Source organism: Geotrypetes seraphini, chromosome 3 (genome assembly GCF_902459505.1).
Source record: "Geotrypetes seraphini chromosome 3, aGeoSer1.1, whole genome shotgun sequence".
NCBI classification, from domain to species: Eukaryota; Metazoa; Chordata; class Amphibia; order Gymnophiona; family Dermophiidae; genus Geotrypetes; species Geotrypetes seraphini.
This window is the reverse complement of record NC_047086.1, coordinates 347,828,864-347,845,730: the sequence shown is the minus strand read 5'-3', so window position 1 is coordinate 347,845,730 and position 16,867 is coordinate 347,828,864. Positions and strand designations below refer to the sequence as shown.

Below are 16,867 nucleotides of genomic sequence, written 5' to 3'. Positions count from 1 at the left end.
CCCCTTTTGTATATGAGAGGTCTTGAGGGGGGGTTTGAGGATCAGTCTGGAGGTTCCACTAGCAGCCTGGATTCCAGCGAAATGGCTGAGTGACTGGAAGCAGAGGACCTCTCCTAGAACAGCTACACCTGAGAGGAGATGAAGCAGGCATCATTTCCCCATTGCATGGTCTGAGTACGACTGCGACAGCCTGTGGTACAGCATGTGATAAAAATCAGTTTTTCTACCAGAGACACGCAGACAGAAGCTTTAGGGGCAAATTATGAACCTCCTGTCACAGCTAGCACCTATAGCATGCCATTACTTACAGGTTCTGGGGAGAGAATGACACGGTGGTTGTTACCCGCGGCTAGCTGCAGGTAACCCGCTGAAGCGGGGAGAGAAAAACTAGTGGTCGCTGCGGGGACATGGACAAGGCCATTCACCACCCCATGAAGCGGTGAATGGTCTTGTCTCCGCAGTGAAGCAATCACGGATCGCGCGGTCCAGCATCCCCACCCAATCGCTGCATCCCGCTTCCTGCCATCTCCTTCCCTCCACCTCAACTTAGGTGCCGACTTTAATTCTTCTTCTCCCAACTGAATGCTTTCAATAAGCCACGTGCACGACTGCTTGAGTTGTTGAATCTTCTCCTCTGATGCAACTTCCTGTTTCCAGTTGCGTCAGAGGAGAAGATTCAACAATTCAAGCAGCGGCTTATTGAAAGCATGCGGCTGGGAGAAGAAGAATCCTAATGTGAAGTGGAGGGAGGGAGATGGCAGAACGCTGCGATCGGGCGGGAGGGAGCTGCTGGACTGCGCGATCCGTGATCGCACATGTTCCTGGCTCACACTAGGAAGGAGGTAGTGAAAGGGAAAGATGCTGGGCCAAGGGGATGAAGAGAGAGAGCAAGAAACCCACAGCAGGAAAGAAAGGGGAGGACAGGCAGATGAGCCAGATGCTGGGAGGGGGGAGGAGAAAGAGGGAAAGAAGCTAGATGGGGTTGCAGAGAAGAGACACTGGAATGGAAGAGGGGAAATCTGAACACAGGAAGAAACAGAGGGGAAATTATGTGCATGGGAGCATAGGGACAGAGACATAAAGGGGAGATACATTGGGGGGGGGGGGAATTATGTGCATGGGGGCATAGAGACAGAGACAAAGGAGACATACATGGGGATGGTATATGGACACGGGGGGGGGGGGGGCAATGCCAGATACATAGGGGAGATATTAGAAATGGGGAAAATTGGAACACAGAAGCGAGCTGGTTTGTGGGGATGGGTTGGGACGGGGACCAAGCTCGCAGGCTCCAGCGGCTTGCACAAACGCGCCACAAGGTAAGAGGGAGGGAGATAGATGGTCAGACCACGTGAGGGGTGCTGAGGAACAGACACTGAAGGGAAATGTGGAAGACAGAGTGGGGAGAAACGCTGGAAGGGAAGAAGACAGAGATGCCAGACTATGGGGGGGAGCGGAGGGAAGAAGATGGGTGCCAGACCAATTTGGGGGGGTGGGGGTGAAGGGGGAGACACAGTAACAGAGCAAATGGAAGATGCAGAGAGAAGACAGATATTGGATGGAAAAAATTGAATGAGAAGATGAGGAAAGCAGAAACCACACAAAAGTGTTAAAAAATTTCTATTTATTTATTTCCTTTTTTTTTTTTTTTTTTTTGCTTTAGGATAAAGTAGTATATTAGTTGTGGTGATAAAAATTTTATAAACAAAGCCCTGCCAGCTGAACATCTTTCTCTAGTTCAGCAGCCAGAACTTTGATTTATAAGGAAGGAATAAGCTAAATATTGCAGTACTGAGGCTTGTATGGATGCTACGGGGACAGTGGTTGCGGGGACGGGACGGGGACAGTGGTTATGAGGACGGGAATGGGGCAGGGACAGTGGTCGCGGGGACAGGGCGATAACAGGGATGGTGGTCGCGGGAACTGGGTGGTGACAGGGGCAAATTTTTTTTTCCTCGTGTCAAATCTCTAATTCTGGGTTCGATGGCAGCTGCCATAGAAATAGTGCCCTGGGTAAGGGCATATATGCGTCCACTTCAGGATGCACGGTTGTCTCATTGGTCTCCCCAGAGAGACTCCCTACAGGCCCCTATACCCTGGATGGAGGCAGCCTGGAGCAGCATGGACTGGTTGCTCCACACACAACCAAAATATGCAATTTAGGACTGCTGAAGAACGACCCTTGGTGCATGCTTCCTAAGGATTCTCAGATTTCTATGAGAGTGGAGCTCCTCCTCAACTGTCAGTCTAATGGGGACTCATGGGAAGAAAGTTCAGTCTTGATCCTGTTACTGTGTCAAAGTGAGACAACCCTGATGGGAGATTCAGCCTCCTATGTTGAGAATCGGGATGGAGTCCCAGCTGCAGACCCGGGAGAGGATCCCTCCATATGGCTACTGTTCAAGTGTTCAGCTCTGCCAGACATTACTGAGTCTTTTTGTGAGCTCAAGATTGATCTTCCTCAGCCCCAGTCATTTGTGTTCTCTTTTGAGTAGGTACCCAGATATGGAACTCCTGGTTACAGAGCCCTGGGAGGTCCCAGAAGGCTCTTTTAAAAGGGATGAAAGCCATGACTAGGCTGTATCCTGTAGATCAAAAGTTCCAGCAAATGTTTTCTATGCTAAAGGTAGACTCTCTAGTGGCACAAGTGACTAAACGCAGGTCCTAGTGAGGGAGGAGTCATGCTGAAGGATACACAGGACCGCAAAGTGGATATGGTTCCTCAGGAAGCAGTTTGAGGCCCTGGCCCTAGCCCTAGGAGTTAAGGTGGCATCAAATGCTTCTTTCATAGCACACACCTGCCATTTATGGCTGCGAACCTGGACATGGCAGTGGCTGAGCCATTACTTCGGCTCGGCACTGACGGGTGGACTATGTGGCTGATATTTGCACATTGATGTAATTAGTCATGGCTTATTCCATCTCCGCTCAATGCATGCTATGGATCAGACATGGGCTGGCAATTCAATCTCCAAGGCTCCCCTTGAAGGGACAGATGCTTTTTGGCAAAGGCCTGGATGATCTTATGGCCAGTGTGCAAGATTGTTGTACCAGGTCCTTACCAGACAGCAGACCTTGAGCCAGAACCACAGCTCCTTTCAGGGGTCCTGGACATTTTTGACAGTATGCCTTGGGAGGCTCGTCTCAGAACCTATCAAAGTTCCAGAAAGAGATGGTGGTGGTAGCAGCTCATCTCTGCAGGGAGGACTGACTGGTTCATTCTTATTTAGATGACTGGCTCGTCAGAGCCCCCTCTTGGAGAGAGAACAAAGCCGGCAGTTGTGCAAGATTTGCAGAGTCTGGGCTGGATTGTAAACTTTCGAAAGAGCCAATAAGTCCCCAGTCGGTCTTTGGAATTACCTGGGAGTTCTCTTCAAAATGGCTGGAGGCCAAGTTTTTTTTTTGTTTTTTTTATACAAGTGGCACGCAGATAGAAGCTTTGGGGGCAAATTACAAACTTCCTGTCGCAGCCAGTACATACAATGTGGCACCACCTACAGATTCTAGGCTTGATGGTGGCTGCAATAGAAGTAAGTGCCATGGGAAAGGACACATCTGCGTCTACTTCAGGATGCACTGTTGTCTCAAGTCTCCCCAGAAAAACTCCCTATAGGCTCCTCTACCCTGGATGGAGGTAGCCTGCAGCAGCATGGGCTGGTGGCTCCACCCACAGTATCTGGCAAAAAGGATTACACTTCTGATAGATTCCTGGGTCACACCGACAATGAATGCTAGCCTGTTCACCTAGGGGGCACACTGCAGTGGTCTCCTGGTGCAAGGGAAATGGACACCATCCTAATGGAAGTGGTCAATTTTTAAACATGCTAAAACTGAGAGCAGTCAGCCTGGCTCTGTGAAACCTACAGTCTGTGCTGGATAGCAGAGCCGTAAGAATATTCTCAGTCGATGCCATAACAGTGGTCTTTGTCATTAGGCAGGGAGGCACCAGAAGCACATTGCTCCAACTAGAGGTGAAACTATTGTTTGCTTGGGCAGAAAGGCACCTGATGGCCATTATGGTGGCACATGTAGCCAGAGTGAACAATGTGCAAGTGGACTTCCTCTGCAGGCAGACATTGGACCCTGGGAGATTGGTTGTGGACTCGGGAGGGTGTTACAAAACATTGTCTGATGTTGAGGGCATCCAACATTTTATCTGATGGCAATGACACGTAACAAGAAAGCGCCTCGGCTTTTCTGATGAAGATATGAGACCGGAAGTGCAAGGCTGAATGCCCTTTTACAACCATGGCCGAAGCCCGGACTGCTATGTTTCCTCCATGGCCCCTGATAGGCTGGGTTGTCTGTTGCATAGCATCTCACCCAGGGTGGGTGATCCTCTTGGCCCTGGATAGCCCAGGCACCCTTGGTATGTGGATCTGGTACACCTACAAGTGGACGAATGTCTCCGGCTCCAGGTGTATCCAGATTTGCTCACACAGTGGCTGATTGCTCTAGAAGATCCGGATCACTTCAGTCTTGCTGCATGGTGCTGAACGCACTAAGAGAGGATATTCTGAAGTGGTTATTATCACCCTACTGAAGGCCAAGAAACTATCCATTCTTTTGGTATATGCTAATGCATGGGATACTCTTCAGCACTGATGCAATAAGGAGAATCTGGAGCCCAACAAAGCCCCAATATCATTGGTACTGGCCTTCAAGAAGGTCTGGACAAGTGATTAGCAGCAGTATCCCTTAAGGTGCAGCCTGGCTTGCTTTAGAGGCCGAGAAGTGAGTCTCCCTGGCTGTTCACCAAGACAATAGATTCCAGGAAGGGCCTCGGGGCTCCTTTGAAGACTCTCAACATTGTGTTAAGAGGGTCTTCAGAAGGCCCCGCATGAGCCTTTGGAGGAAATTTCTCTAATGGATTTTACGATCAAAGTGGTATTCCTAGATGAGTTACCTCGGCTAGAAGAATCTCAGAATTGCAAGCTTTGTTGTGCAGGGAACAGTTTGAGGATCACAGAAATGGGAGTGACCGTGCATACAGTACCTTTTTTTTTATTTCGCCAAAGGTAGCTTTCAGCATTTCACATCAACCAGGAAGTCAGGTTACCAGCCTTTTATCCTACAGGTTATAAGAAGAAAAACTACTGGACATCCGCAGAGTTCACTTTCATTACTCTTTGGTTAGGGCAAAGATAGTCCGATAATGAGTTTCATCTATCGGACTATCTTTGCCCTAACCAAAGAGTCAACCCAGGGCATACCAGCCTCCAAGGCTATCATTTCCCAGTGGATTTGGACAGGGATCTCCTCCACCTACATTGTTTGCGGCAAACAACTGCCGGTGTCATTGAAAGCACATTTGACCTGAAGAGTAGCCCCCTCTTGGGCAGAATTGAGGGGAGGAGATATGTAGATGTGACAGTTTTCCCGACACACTTTCACTAAATTCTATAGGTGCAAAAGCATTAGGTGCGAGAGTAGGGGGACTGTTCGACCTGCAATAAGGAGGGAGGGTGGCTGCTGGACTCGTGAGGGGGGGACGGTTGCTGCTGCCCCCGGAGGGGTGGGAAGGGAGACAACTTGCAGCAGATCCTTTACTGTAGGGACAAGGCTATTCACTGCTCCACAGGGCAGTGAAAGGCCTTGTCCTTGTACCCGTGGCAACCAGTTGTTTTTTGTTTTTTTTTTGGGGGGGGAGGTTTTCCCCTGTTCCTGTGGGTTACCCGCGGCTAGCTGAGTGTAAGTCACCATGTCGTTCTCTTCTTTGGGACGAACTGAAGGGGGCAGCAGACTCTTGGGAGAAGGAGGAGGTTTCAAAGCTGTGATTGCCATTAGAGAATGACACAGTGGTTGTTACCCGGGGCTAGCCTCGGATAACCCGCTGAAACAGTGACAAAAAAAGAGGTCACCGCGAGTACGGGGACAAGACCATTCACCGCCCCATGGAGTGGTGAATGGTCTTGTCTCCGCAGTTAAAGGAGTGAGCACGCGCGGTGAACGAGCGTGCGGTCCATCAGCATCCTCTCTCTTGCCAGCCGTGCATCTCCCTCCTTCCCTTTCCCTTCTTTTTTGTAGTGATTTCTATAAGGCTATCCGTTGTATTGCAACCAGAGCCTTGAAGTCGCATCACGTGTGGCTACTGGAAAAGCCTCTATGCAACTTCCTGTTTCCGGTTGCATCGGAGGAGACTTTTCCAGCAGCCAATGCGACACAGCTTCAAGGTTCCGACTGCAATACAATGGATAGCCTTATAGAAATCGCCACAAAGAGGAGGGAGGGAGATGCATGGCTGGCCAGTGGGAGGGAGCTGCTGGACTGCGCGAAGGGTGCTGGGGGGGGGATGGAGAGGAGAAGATGCTGAAGCAGCCTGAAGGGAACTGGGGAAGAAAGAGAGGGGAGAAGATGCTGGGAAATGGGGAAGAGAGAGTGGGGAGAAGACGCTGGGAAATGGGGAAGGGAGAGTGGGGAGAAGACAGATGCCAGACTATGGGGGGAGCGGAAGGAAGAAGATGGGTGCCAGACCAATTGGGGGGGGGGTGTGAAGGGAGAGGCACAGTAACAGAGCAAATGGAAGACGCTGAGAGAAGACAGACAGTGGATGGAAGGAATGGAATGAGAAGATGAGGAAAGCAGAAACCAGACAACAAAGGTAGAAAAAAAATTTCTATTTATTTCCATTTTTTTTTTCTTTTCTTTAGGATAAAGTAGTATATTAGTTGTGGTGATAAAAATTTATAAACAAAACCCTGCTAGCTGAACATCTTTTCTCTAGTTCAGCAGCCAGAACTTAAATTTATAAGGAAGGAATAAGTTAAATATTGCAGTACTGAGGCTTGTATGGATGCTACAAGGATGGGGCGGTGAAGAGGATGACGGGGCGGTGAAGGTGGACAGAATTTTTCCCTGTGCCATTCTCTAATTGCCATCTTTCTGCGGTATACTCGCAAGAATGGACAGAATACCCTAAGGTTCAACATACCATTCCTATCTATTGGAAATGATATTGTCAAGGTAAGAATCTAATCTCTTTATATAATTTCTTTTTCAACTTTTGTGGTATGGAGAACAATGGTTAGGTTGCTTTTATTTCTACTGCTGCTAGGAACTTGAGGTCTATTTTTCTGTTCTCCCTTTTCCGTCTTTTCTAGCTTTTTTTTTTTTTTTCTTTCCTTTATTAGCATGTCTTCTCTGCCAGCTTTCAGGTATTTTAAAATTTTTATCTAGTCCTCCATTGCTGTTTAATTCTCTCTTCTTACTCCATGTCCAGACTGTCTCTCACTCCTAATTCTCCTTGCAGCCCCCATTCCACCTCTTGTCGGGTAAGCTAACTGAGGTAGTGATGTCATTGATTGTTTTATTTTAAACTGTTGCTACTCACCAAGAGTACATATCTAGAATATATACATGCATTTGAATAAAGCCTTTGGCTGCCAGCCATAACAGACAATTGGTATGGAAAGTATTTTCAAAACTTGTGGGCCATTGCTTCCTAGCCATTTAACTTTCAGAAATGTGAAGAGGCTTGCGTCTGAAATAAACTTACTAATGAATATTTAAAGCAAGACAGCAATTACCCTGGCTATAAGCTGCATATGTTTGTGTGAAAAGTGAACCTTTTATGTTTTATCCCCAGAACCTGGTGTGGAACATAAGCAGAACTGAACCAGTAGGAAGTATGAATAAATCCTTCAGACTATTAAGATGTCTCAAGGATATTAGGCTGCAACACAACACAGTGGGATTGCCCATCCTGTGACAGCACAACATTTTATATGGCTAGGTCTAGTATGCTTGTGAACACCTATGGGGGCTAATGGGTCAGGAGTCCAATATAGCAGAGTAAGCACTGGATATAGGCTCCTGCTTAACTAATCCTGAAGCAAGAGACGGGCTAGAAAACCAGTGCTTCCAAGTCACACCCCTATCCATTTGGGTTTTCAGGATTGTTGGTGAACATGTTAGATATTTGCATAGACTAGAGATCTATTGTATGCAAATTTTCTCATACACACAGTGGCGTACCAAGGGGGGTGCGGGGGGGAGGCGGTGCGCCCCGGGTGCCAGCCCTAAGGGGGTGTTCCCGGCCTTGCCGTTCAGTCCCCCGCCACCCCCGAAGGACCGCTCGCCCCACTGACCTTCCTGCACCACCTGTGAAGCAGCCCGCAGCAGGATCGCGAAGTCAGCGTCAGCGATCCCTGCGCTGCTTCCTGCGCCGCAATCCCGCCCCTTCTCTGACGTCAGAGGAGGGGCGGGACCGTGGCGCAGGAAGCAGCGCAGGGATCGCAGTCGCTGACTTCGCGATCCTGCTGCGGCTGCTTCATAGGTGGTGCGGGGAGGCCAGGGGGGCGAGCGGTCCTTCGGGGTGGGTCGGGGCATCAGGCCTTCAGGGTGGGGCGGGCGGGCAGGCAAGCAGGCTTTCAAGGGGGAGGGGGTGACAGGCAGGCCTTCGGGGGGGGGGGGGTGCAGACCTTCAAGGGGTGCAGGCCTTCAAGGGGGGCAGGCAGGCCTTCGGGGGGGGTGCAGGCCTTCGGGGGGGGGTGTAGGCCTTCGGGGGGGTGCAGACCTTCAAGGGGGTGCAGGCCTTCAAGGGGGGGAACAGGCCTTCAAGGGGGGAAAGGCAGGCAGGCCTTCAAGGGGGGGACAGACCTACAAGGGGGGGGACAGGCCTACAAGGGGGTGGGACAGGCCTTCAAGGGGGGGTGCAGGCCTTCAAGGGAGAGACAGGCCTTCAAGGGGGGGGAAAGGCAGGCAGGCCTTAAAGGGGGGACAGGCCTACAAGGGGGGGACAGGCCTACAAGGGGGTGGTACAGGCCTTCAAGGGGGGGGACAGGCCTTCGAGGGGGGGTACAGACCTTCAAGGGAGTGCAGGCCTTTGGGGGGGTGCAGGCCTTCAAGGGGGTGCAGGCCTTCAAGGGGGGGAAAGGCAGGCAGGCAGGCCTTCAAGGGGGGGACAGGCCTACAAGGGGGGGAGAAGCTACAAGGGGGTGGGACAGGCCTTCAAGTGGGGGACAGGCCTTCGGGGGGGAGGGTGCAGACCTTCAAGGGAGTGCAGGCCTTCGAGGGGGGGGGTGCAGGCCTTCGAGGGGGGGTACAGGCCTTCAAGGGGGTGCAGGCCTTCAAGGGGGTGCAGGCCTTCAAGGGGGGGAAAGGCAGGCAGGCAGGCCTTCAAGGGGGGACAGGCCTACAAGGGGGGGGAGAAGCTACAAGGGGGTGGGACAGGCCTTCAAGTGGGGGACAGGCCTTCGGGGGGGGTGCAGGCCTTCGGGGGGTGCAGACCTTCAAGGGGGGGGCAGGCAGGCAGGCCTTCAAGGGGGGGACAGGCCTACAAGGGGATGGGACAGGCCTTCAAGGGGGGTGCAGGCCTTCAAGGGGGACAGGCAGACCTTTAAGGGGGGACAGGCCTTTGGGGGGGACCATGATTTAGAAGTACACGGAGGGAAGGGGGTGTACAAAGAGACGTGCATATGCCAAACTTTGGGGGGGGGAAGAAATAATGGGTCTGAAAATAGAGGAGAGGGAGAGAGATGATGGACCATGGGATTTAGGGAGGGAAGGAACAGAAAGGGAGAGAAATTGGACACAAGGGATGGTGTGGAGGAGGGATAGAGATACTGGATAGGAGGGTAATTAGGAAAAGAAAGGGAGAGATGGTGGACTCTGGGATGGTGGGGAAGAAGGGAGAGATGCCGGATGAAAGGGTATTTAAGAAAAGGTGGATCTGTGGAGGGAGATGAAAAAAAGGAAAGATACCAGACTTCCTGGGAAGGGAAGGGAAATGGAAAGGGAGGACAGAGTTGGCAGATGGATGGTTAGCATGCAGAAAGAAGGAGACCCTGGCAAGCAAGTTATCAGAAGAAAACCAGAGCCTTGGACCAACAAGATTTGAAATATAACCAGACAACAAAAGGTAGAAAAATTAATTTTATTTTCTGTTTTGTGATTATAATATGTCAGATTTGAAATGTGTATCCTGCCAGAGCTGGTGTTGGACTGCAAACGTGAGCTAGGATTTAACAGAGAGAGGAAAAGTCCTTTTTGTTTCTTTATTTTATTTACACCACAGCGCCAGTGTGGTTAGGAGAAGCCAAAGGGGGTGAAAAAGCTATAAAACCCACCAGGAGTTTTGAAAAAAATCACCCAACTGGGCAGGAAAATCGAATTGAAAAACCAATTCAATAGGGCTGAATCGAATCAAAATTTTTTTTCCTGTATCTGGCAGCATTAGTTTGCGCTACTGTCTTGGACTTTAGGACCTGGGATTGGGAAGAGATGCTATAAACTTTATAAAACACATTATTATATTTTCTTATAAAGCACATATTTTAACTGAACTCTCTGACATCCTCAGCCTTTCCATTCACAAAAATAGAAGGAAGAAAAGTTCCCATTTCCTGCTGTCTCATGTCCCCGGCCTATACAATATTTTTTTTCTGCAGACCCTTTAAAAGTCTGACCAAATCCTCGTTTCACTTGCATTATAAAGTATACTATATATCAGTACTTTATAATGCAAGTGAAACGAGGATTTGGTCAGACTTTTAAAGGGTCTGCAGAAAAAAAATATTGTATAGGCCGGGGACATGAGACAGCAGGAAATGGGAACTTTTCTTCCTTCTATTTTTGTGAATGGAAAGGCTGAGGATGTCAGAGAGTTCAGTTAAAATATGTGCTTTATAAGAAAATATAATAATGTGTTTTATAAAGTTTATAGCATAGCTGGCCTACCCAGTGAGGTGTTCCTAGTGGTGATGGTGGCAGCGTGTCAATGTGTTGAGAGGAAGAGGTGGTCTGGGAAATTCTGCTGAGCAAACTCCGGGCCCATTTCCACCCCCCAGTTAGTCCACTCCACTCAACTGGTTCACACACTGAGTGGGTCTTTGGGTGTTGTTTTGGGATCTCTTCCAGTGGTTTATCTCCTTCTGGTCCAAGGAAGGAAACTTTGTTATCCTTAGCATTGACCTACAGAATATGTTTGTAACAGCGCTGCTTGTGTGGCATTAGGCTATGTAGTGATCAAAAGAAAAAAACAGACCTTTGCACATTTTTGTACTATATGGTGGGTGTATGAGGAGATTCACATTTCCTGCACAGCTAAGTCCATGTAAAGTTACCTTGTGCTGTATTTGACATCTAGCAAGATCTCTGTTTGAAAGGAAAGATCTAAACTTAAAAATGAAGTGGCCAGAAGTTATGGTAAAAGCAGATAGGGTAGCTGGTTTTAAGAAAGATTTGGACAAATTCCTGGAGGAAAAGTCCATAATCTGTTATTAAGACATGAGGGAAGTGTCTGCTTGCCCTGGATCGGTAGCATGGAATGTTGCTACTCTTTGGGTTTTGACCAGGTATTAGTGTCCTGGATTGGCTACCATGAGAATGGGCTACTGGGCATGATGGACCATTGGTCTGACCCAGTTAGGCTATTCTTATGTTATGTTCTCATCTGTAGGGGCCTTTGTTTTCACTTCTTATTTTAATGTATTTTTTTTCTGGGAACTTATCAGTGTTTTTTATAATGGGAACAAAAATGGAAGAGAATTAATGTGTGTGGGATGAGGGGGTAACTAATTTCTTCAGCTAAATAATTCAATCCACCTCAACCAGACATAGGAGAACTCACACACCATTCACACACCCTCCAACCAAAAACGTCAAAAGAAAAAAACTGTTCGACAACCTCCTAGCCATTCGAGCTGCAACACTCGACCCCCAACTCTACAACCAATTGACATCAACCACAGACTGCAAAACCTTCAAAAAGAAATAAAAACCCTTCTATTCAAAAAACACATAAAACCGAACTAACACAATCAGAACTGTCCCAAGCATCACCTGCAACTACTCCATATGTACTTCTGATGTCATGACAATTCAGACATAATTTATGTTATGTTATGTTTGGAATATAAGAAAATTTTCACTGCCTGTTTCTATTCTGACCATTTATTCTGTTTCATGGTCATTACAAAAAATATTTTTTTACATAGGGGGGGGGTGTCAAAAAATGATGGGCCCCGGGTGCCACATACCCTAGGTACGCCACTGCATACACATTCATTGAAGTATTCTTAAAACTGGACTGGCTAGGTGTACTTTTAGGAGAGGGTTGAGAAGCATCACATTAAACCAGATGGATTAGAATTTAAACAAAGTTGTCCTGATAGTAAGCACTTAGTTTCTAAAACTTTTCAGAACACTATTTCAGAAAATGAAAATTCTAAATGTTAGAATGCTAAATACTTGATAACCTGATGAATATTTCCACCCTGATGCCACTTTGAAAGCTGATTGTTTTAGGTTTTAATTTGTCTTCCCAAATCAAAACTAGAGGTGCATTTTTTTTTTGTTTCGGGTGTAATAGGTAAATTCTACACTTTGCAATCTAAGCTTGTACCTGAGGCAATGAAGGGTGAAGGAATGTGCCTTAAGTCACAAGAATATCAGCAAAAGAAGTGGGATCCATATATCTCCTTTATATTCAGGTTCATGTGAATTTTGATAGAATGCAAGGTCTCGTATTAAAACTAACACTAAAGTGAAAACTGTGTCAACCTTGATCTACTCATGGAAGCTTTCTTTTGAGCCATTAACCAAAGCATCTCTCATGGAAAATAGCTTCAGACTTGTGGGTTGTCAGTGAGGTAAAGTTGGTGTTCCCAATTTCAGTCACAGCTGAGGAGCTGACCATTTTACTGTTGGCCTGCCAAAATACCACATGTCCTGAGGCAGGTTGCTGTTGTTTGGTTGCTAAAGTTGGTGAAACTCTACCCTTCCCTCTGGAGCAGAGGCCCCCAGGTTTATCAAGTTTAGGGATTGTGTTCTGGTCAGCTTAGGCAGGCTATACAGTCATTGTGGTGTGGAGTCGAGCCTTAGAACTTTTGCTTGAACTGACAAGTAGACTGGGCTACTGATCAAATGTTCAAATATAGTTGCCACTAATCTTGCCTCCATCCACATTGGAGGACATTTTGAGAGGGGTGATTTTTAGATAACAAAACTTAGGAATTCTAAGCCTTGCATACAAGTCACAAGACTTCAGACATCTAAGCTTATTTGTTACTAACAATCCGAATGAAACATAGAAACATGATGGCAGGTAAATGCCAAATGGCTCATCCACTATCTCCTCATCTCCTAGGAGATCCCATGCTTTCTTGAATTCAGACACACAATGTTCCATGCATGTACCACCCTTTTCTGTTAAAAAAAAAAAAAAGAGTAAAAATATTTCTTTAGGCTCATGAATAATCTATCACCTCTTAACTTCATCCTGGACCTCTCATTCTGGAGTTTTCCTTCATTTGAAAGACTCGCTTCCTGTATATTAATGCTATGGAAATATTTTAAGTGTCTCTCTTATTATATCCCCTCTCTCCAGCCTTTCTACCAGAGTTTACATAATGAGGTCTATAAGTCTGTTCTCATACACTTTGACAGACCACTAACCAGTTTTGTAGCAGCCCTTTGGATTGACTCTGTCCTATTTATATCTTTTTTTTTTTTAGTGCAATCTCCAGAATTGCACACAGTATTCCAAATGGGGTCTCTTCAGCGACTTATACAATGGCACTATCACCTCTTTTCCTACTGGCCATTCCTCTCTTTATACACCCACACATCCTCTTTTCTTTGATTGTTGCCTTTTCTACCTGTTTTGCCTCCTTAAGATCATCGGATGCAATCACTCCCAAGTCATGCTTTTCTTTCATACCCAGAAGTACTTTGCTCCCTATATACTATATTGTTCTCTTGGATTTTTGCAGCCCAAGTATATGATTTTTTAGCTTTAAATCTTAGTTGCCAATTGACCACTCTTCAAGCTTCACTAAATCCCATCTCATATTATCCACACCCTCCGGAGTGTCTACCCCATTACAGTTTGGTATCGGCTGCAAAAAGACAAACTGTACCAAATGGACATTCTGCAATATCACTCACAAAGATGTTAAGTTGGCCCAAGGAAGATCCTTGCAGTACTCCATTAACATCCTTTTCCTCTGAGCAAACTCCGTTTACCACTAACCTCTGTCTCCTTCCAGTTAGTTTTTCATCCTGTCTGTCACTTTAGGGCCCATACCAAGGGCACTCAGTTTATCAACTGCCTATGTGGAACTGTGTCAAAGGCTTTGCTAAAATCAAAGTACACCATATTTAGTGTTCCTCCCATATCCAACTGTTTGATCACCCAGTCAAAGAAATAAATCATAATTGTCTGACAAGACCTGCCTCTCATAAAACCATGCTGTTTCCATTAGTTTACTCGCAACAGAGGTCAGACTAACTCCTCCATACTTTTGCTCTTGTGCAGAGGGACTACATCCACCCTTCTCCAGTCCTTCAGGATCACTCCAGGCTCGAAAGAAGCATTGAAGAGATGAGACAATGGAGCTGCCATAAGATGTATCCCATCAGGCCCCATCACTTTGTCTATTTTTAATTTAGCTAGCTCCTCACAAACAGCCTTCTGAGAATCTCTCTTAGTGTATCACACTCCATTCCCATTTGTGTTTTTTTGTGGTCCTACACCTGGTCTTTCATTCATGAAAATAGAACAGAAATAATTGTCAAACAGTTCAACCTTATCCTTATCAGTTTCTGCATATTTGTCCTTTTTTCACCCTTGTGCCTCATGATGTCATTTTGACACTTTCTCTTATTTAAAAAGTCTTGTCCTCCAGTTTTACCATATTGGCTATCTTTTGTCTTCCATTTGCATCTGCTTGTCTGACCTTTTTTCCAGCTTCTATTAGCTTTCCTACATATTTTTGCCTGTCTTCTTTTCCTGCAACATCTTGTAATTTATGAAAGCTAACCTTTTTTTTCCTACCTTTTCAGCTACTACATTTGAGAACCAAAGTGGCTTTTACCTTTATGTACTTCTAACATTAACAATAAGGATTTGTTGCCTTTTAAATTATCTTTCTTAGTTTTGCCCACTGCTGTTCTACTTCTTTCAGCTGTTTCCATTCAACTAACTCCTCCTTGATGTATTCCCCCAGTAAAGCAGTTGGTTGTTTTGAAGTCTAGAACCTTCAAACTTTTTAATAAGTTCTCTCCTCCTGCATCTTAATATTGAAGTTGAACCACACCATTGGGTGATCACTTAATGCTAAATGATTGCCCACTATAACATCAGAAACACTTTCCCCATTTGTAAGCACCAGATCTAGAATAGTTCTATCCCACATGGGTTAGATTATCAACTGCTAGAACAATTCTTTCTGTAGTGAATCCAAGATCTCCTTGCTTCTACTTCCTGATTATGGGCATCCCTGCCAACAAACCGACCCCCCCCAAAAAAAAAACAACAACAAAAGATGGGGGAGTTACCTCCTGAGGAAAACCATTCCTTGGTGGTCAAGGTTATTTTTGAAGAAGAGTTGCCAGGTGATATCAGCCCTTCATATCTGACCATGGAGGAAGAAGCTGTAGATAGTTTTGCTTATATACCATAAATTTTCTAATTAGAGATCCTTTCTGTTCATCCCACTCCTTTTTGAATTCTGTCAGTCTTTGTCTCCATCTAGGACACTTGTCTCTCTCAACATATCAGACAATTCATAAACAATTCATAATGGAGAGGCAACCCTTGTTACATATGAAAAGCTTCTGGCTGCTTCTGAGTTCAGCTTTCATGGAGTGGAAGAATAATTTTAATAGAGCAGTAGGTTGAAAACCAGGGAACTCCACTGCAACTCCTTGTGATCTTGGGCAAGTCGCTTAACCCTATATTATCTCCGGTACAAACTGACTATGAGCCCTCCAGGAACAAACACATTGCCCTAGCAAATGGTATACAAGAAACTGAGTGGAGATGCAATAGAGATCTATAGAATCCTGAATGGAGTGAAATGGAAAAGCTGAATTGATTCTTTTTATCAAAGTACGTAGAAGAGGAGTTGCTCCATGAAACTTAAATGGAACATTTAAAATAAATAGAAAATATTTTTTTCCACTCAGTGTCTTTTTTTTTTTTTTTTTGGTTAGGGCAAATTCTTGGAACAAAAGCTAATCTAAGCCAGTGGTTCTCAACTTGGTTCTGGTATATCCCCTTGCCAGTCAGGTTTTCACGATATCCACAATGAATATTCATGAAAGAAATTTGCATATAATGGAGGTAGTATATGCAAATCAATCTCATGCATATTCATTGTGGATATCCTGAAAACCTGACTGGCAAGGGGGTACTCGGGAGCTGAGTTGAGAAACACTGATCTAAGCCTTAGATTTATATGCCGTATCATCTCCTGAAGTAGGGGCTCAACTCAGTGTACACAAGACTTCAATAAACAGGGAAATCAGTTAATTAACATGTGAATTACTAAACAAGACAATTAACACTCCTTAGTACCATTTTCCCAAAACTGTTGAAAGCATTGTTTTCATTGATTTATGAAAATCTGGAGAGAGAAAAGAGTTCTAATATAAGATAAGCAGTGGATTTCCCCTAAACCTATCCCTGGGAGGTTAAGTAGCATCAGGACTCCAGCTTATGTTTGGGCTTTAGGAAGGTACTGCTAGGAATGTGTTAATGCTAAACAGTCTTTCTCATAAGTGATCTAGATCTAGTTTATATAGGAAAACATTTACTTCTGTTTTCTTTAGGCCTCCTTTTACTGCTCTTAACCAGAAAGACCTGGCAGAAAAGATAAAGGAAGGAAAGTTCAGGCGAATACCATATCGCTACTCGGATGAGTTGAATGCAGTTATTACAAAGATGCTAAATATAAAGGTAATAGTATCAATACTCTTTTAGTTTTACACTTTTAAGTATATGTGTAATAAAAATATTTCCAGTGCAGTAGGTGTGTCATTCTGCAAAAGTGGGTTATCTCCCCATGGCTGCAAGCCATATGCAGAAAGAATCCACTCCAAAATTTTTTCTGTGATCCTCCTATTTCATCTGGAGCTCTACTGC

The 16,867-nt window shown here is 45.8% G+C and overlaps 1 protein-coding gene across 1 annotated transcript in view; it reads left to right on the top strand.

Moving 5' to 3' along the window:
- Window positions 1-16,867, top strand: part of NEK2 (NIMA related kinase 2) — a 118,836-nt gene that overhangs the window by 63,421 nt on the left and 38,548 nt on the right. Inside the window, exon 5 of the mRNA XM_033939813.1 lies at window positions 16,555-16,681. Coding sequence (XP_033795704.1) covers window positions 16,555-16,681 — 127 coding nt within the window. The remainder of the gene's footprint in view (window positions 1-16,554; window positions 16,682-16,867) is intronic.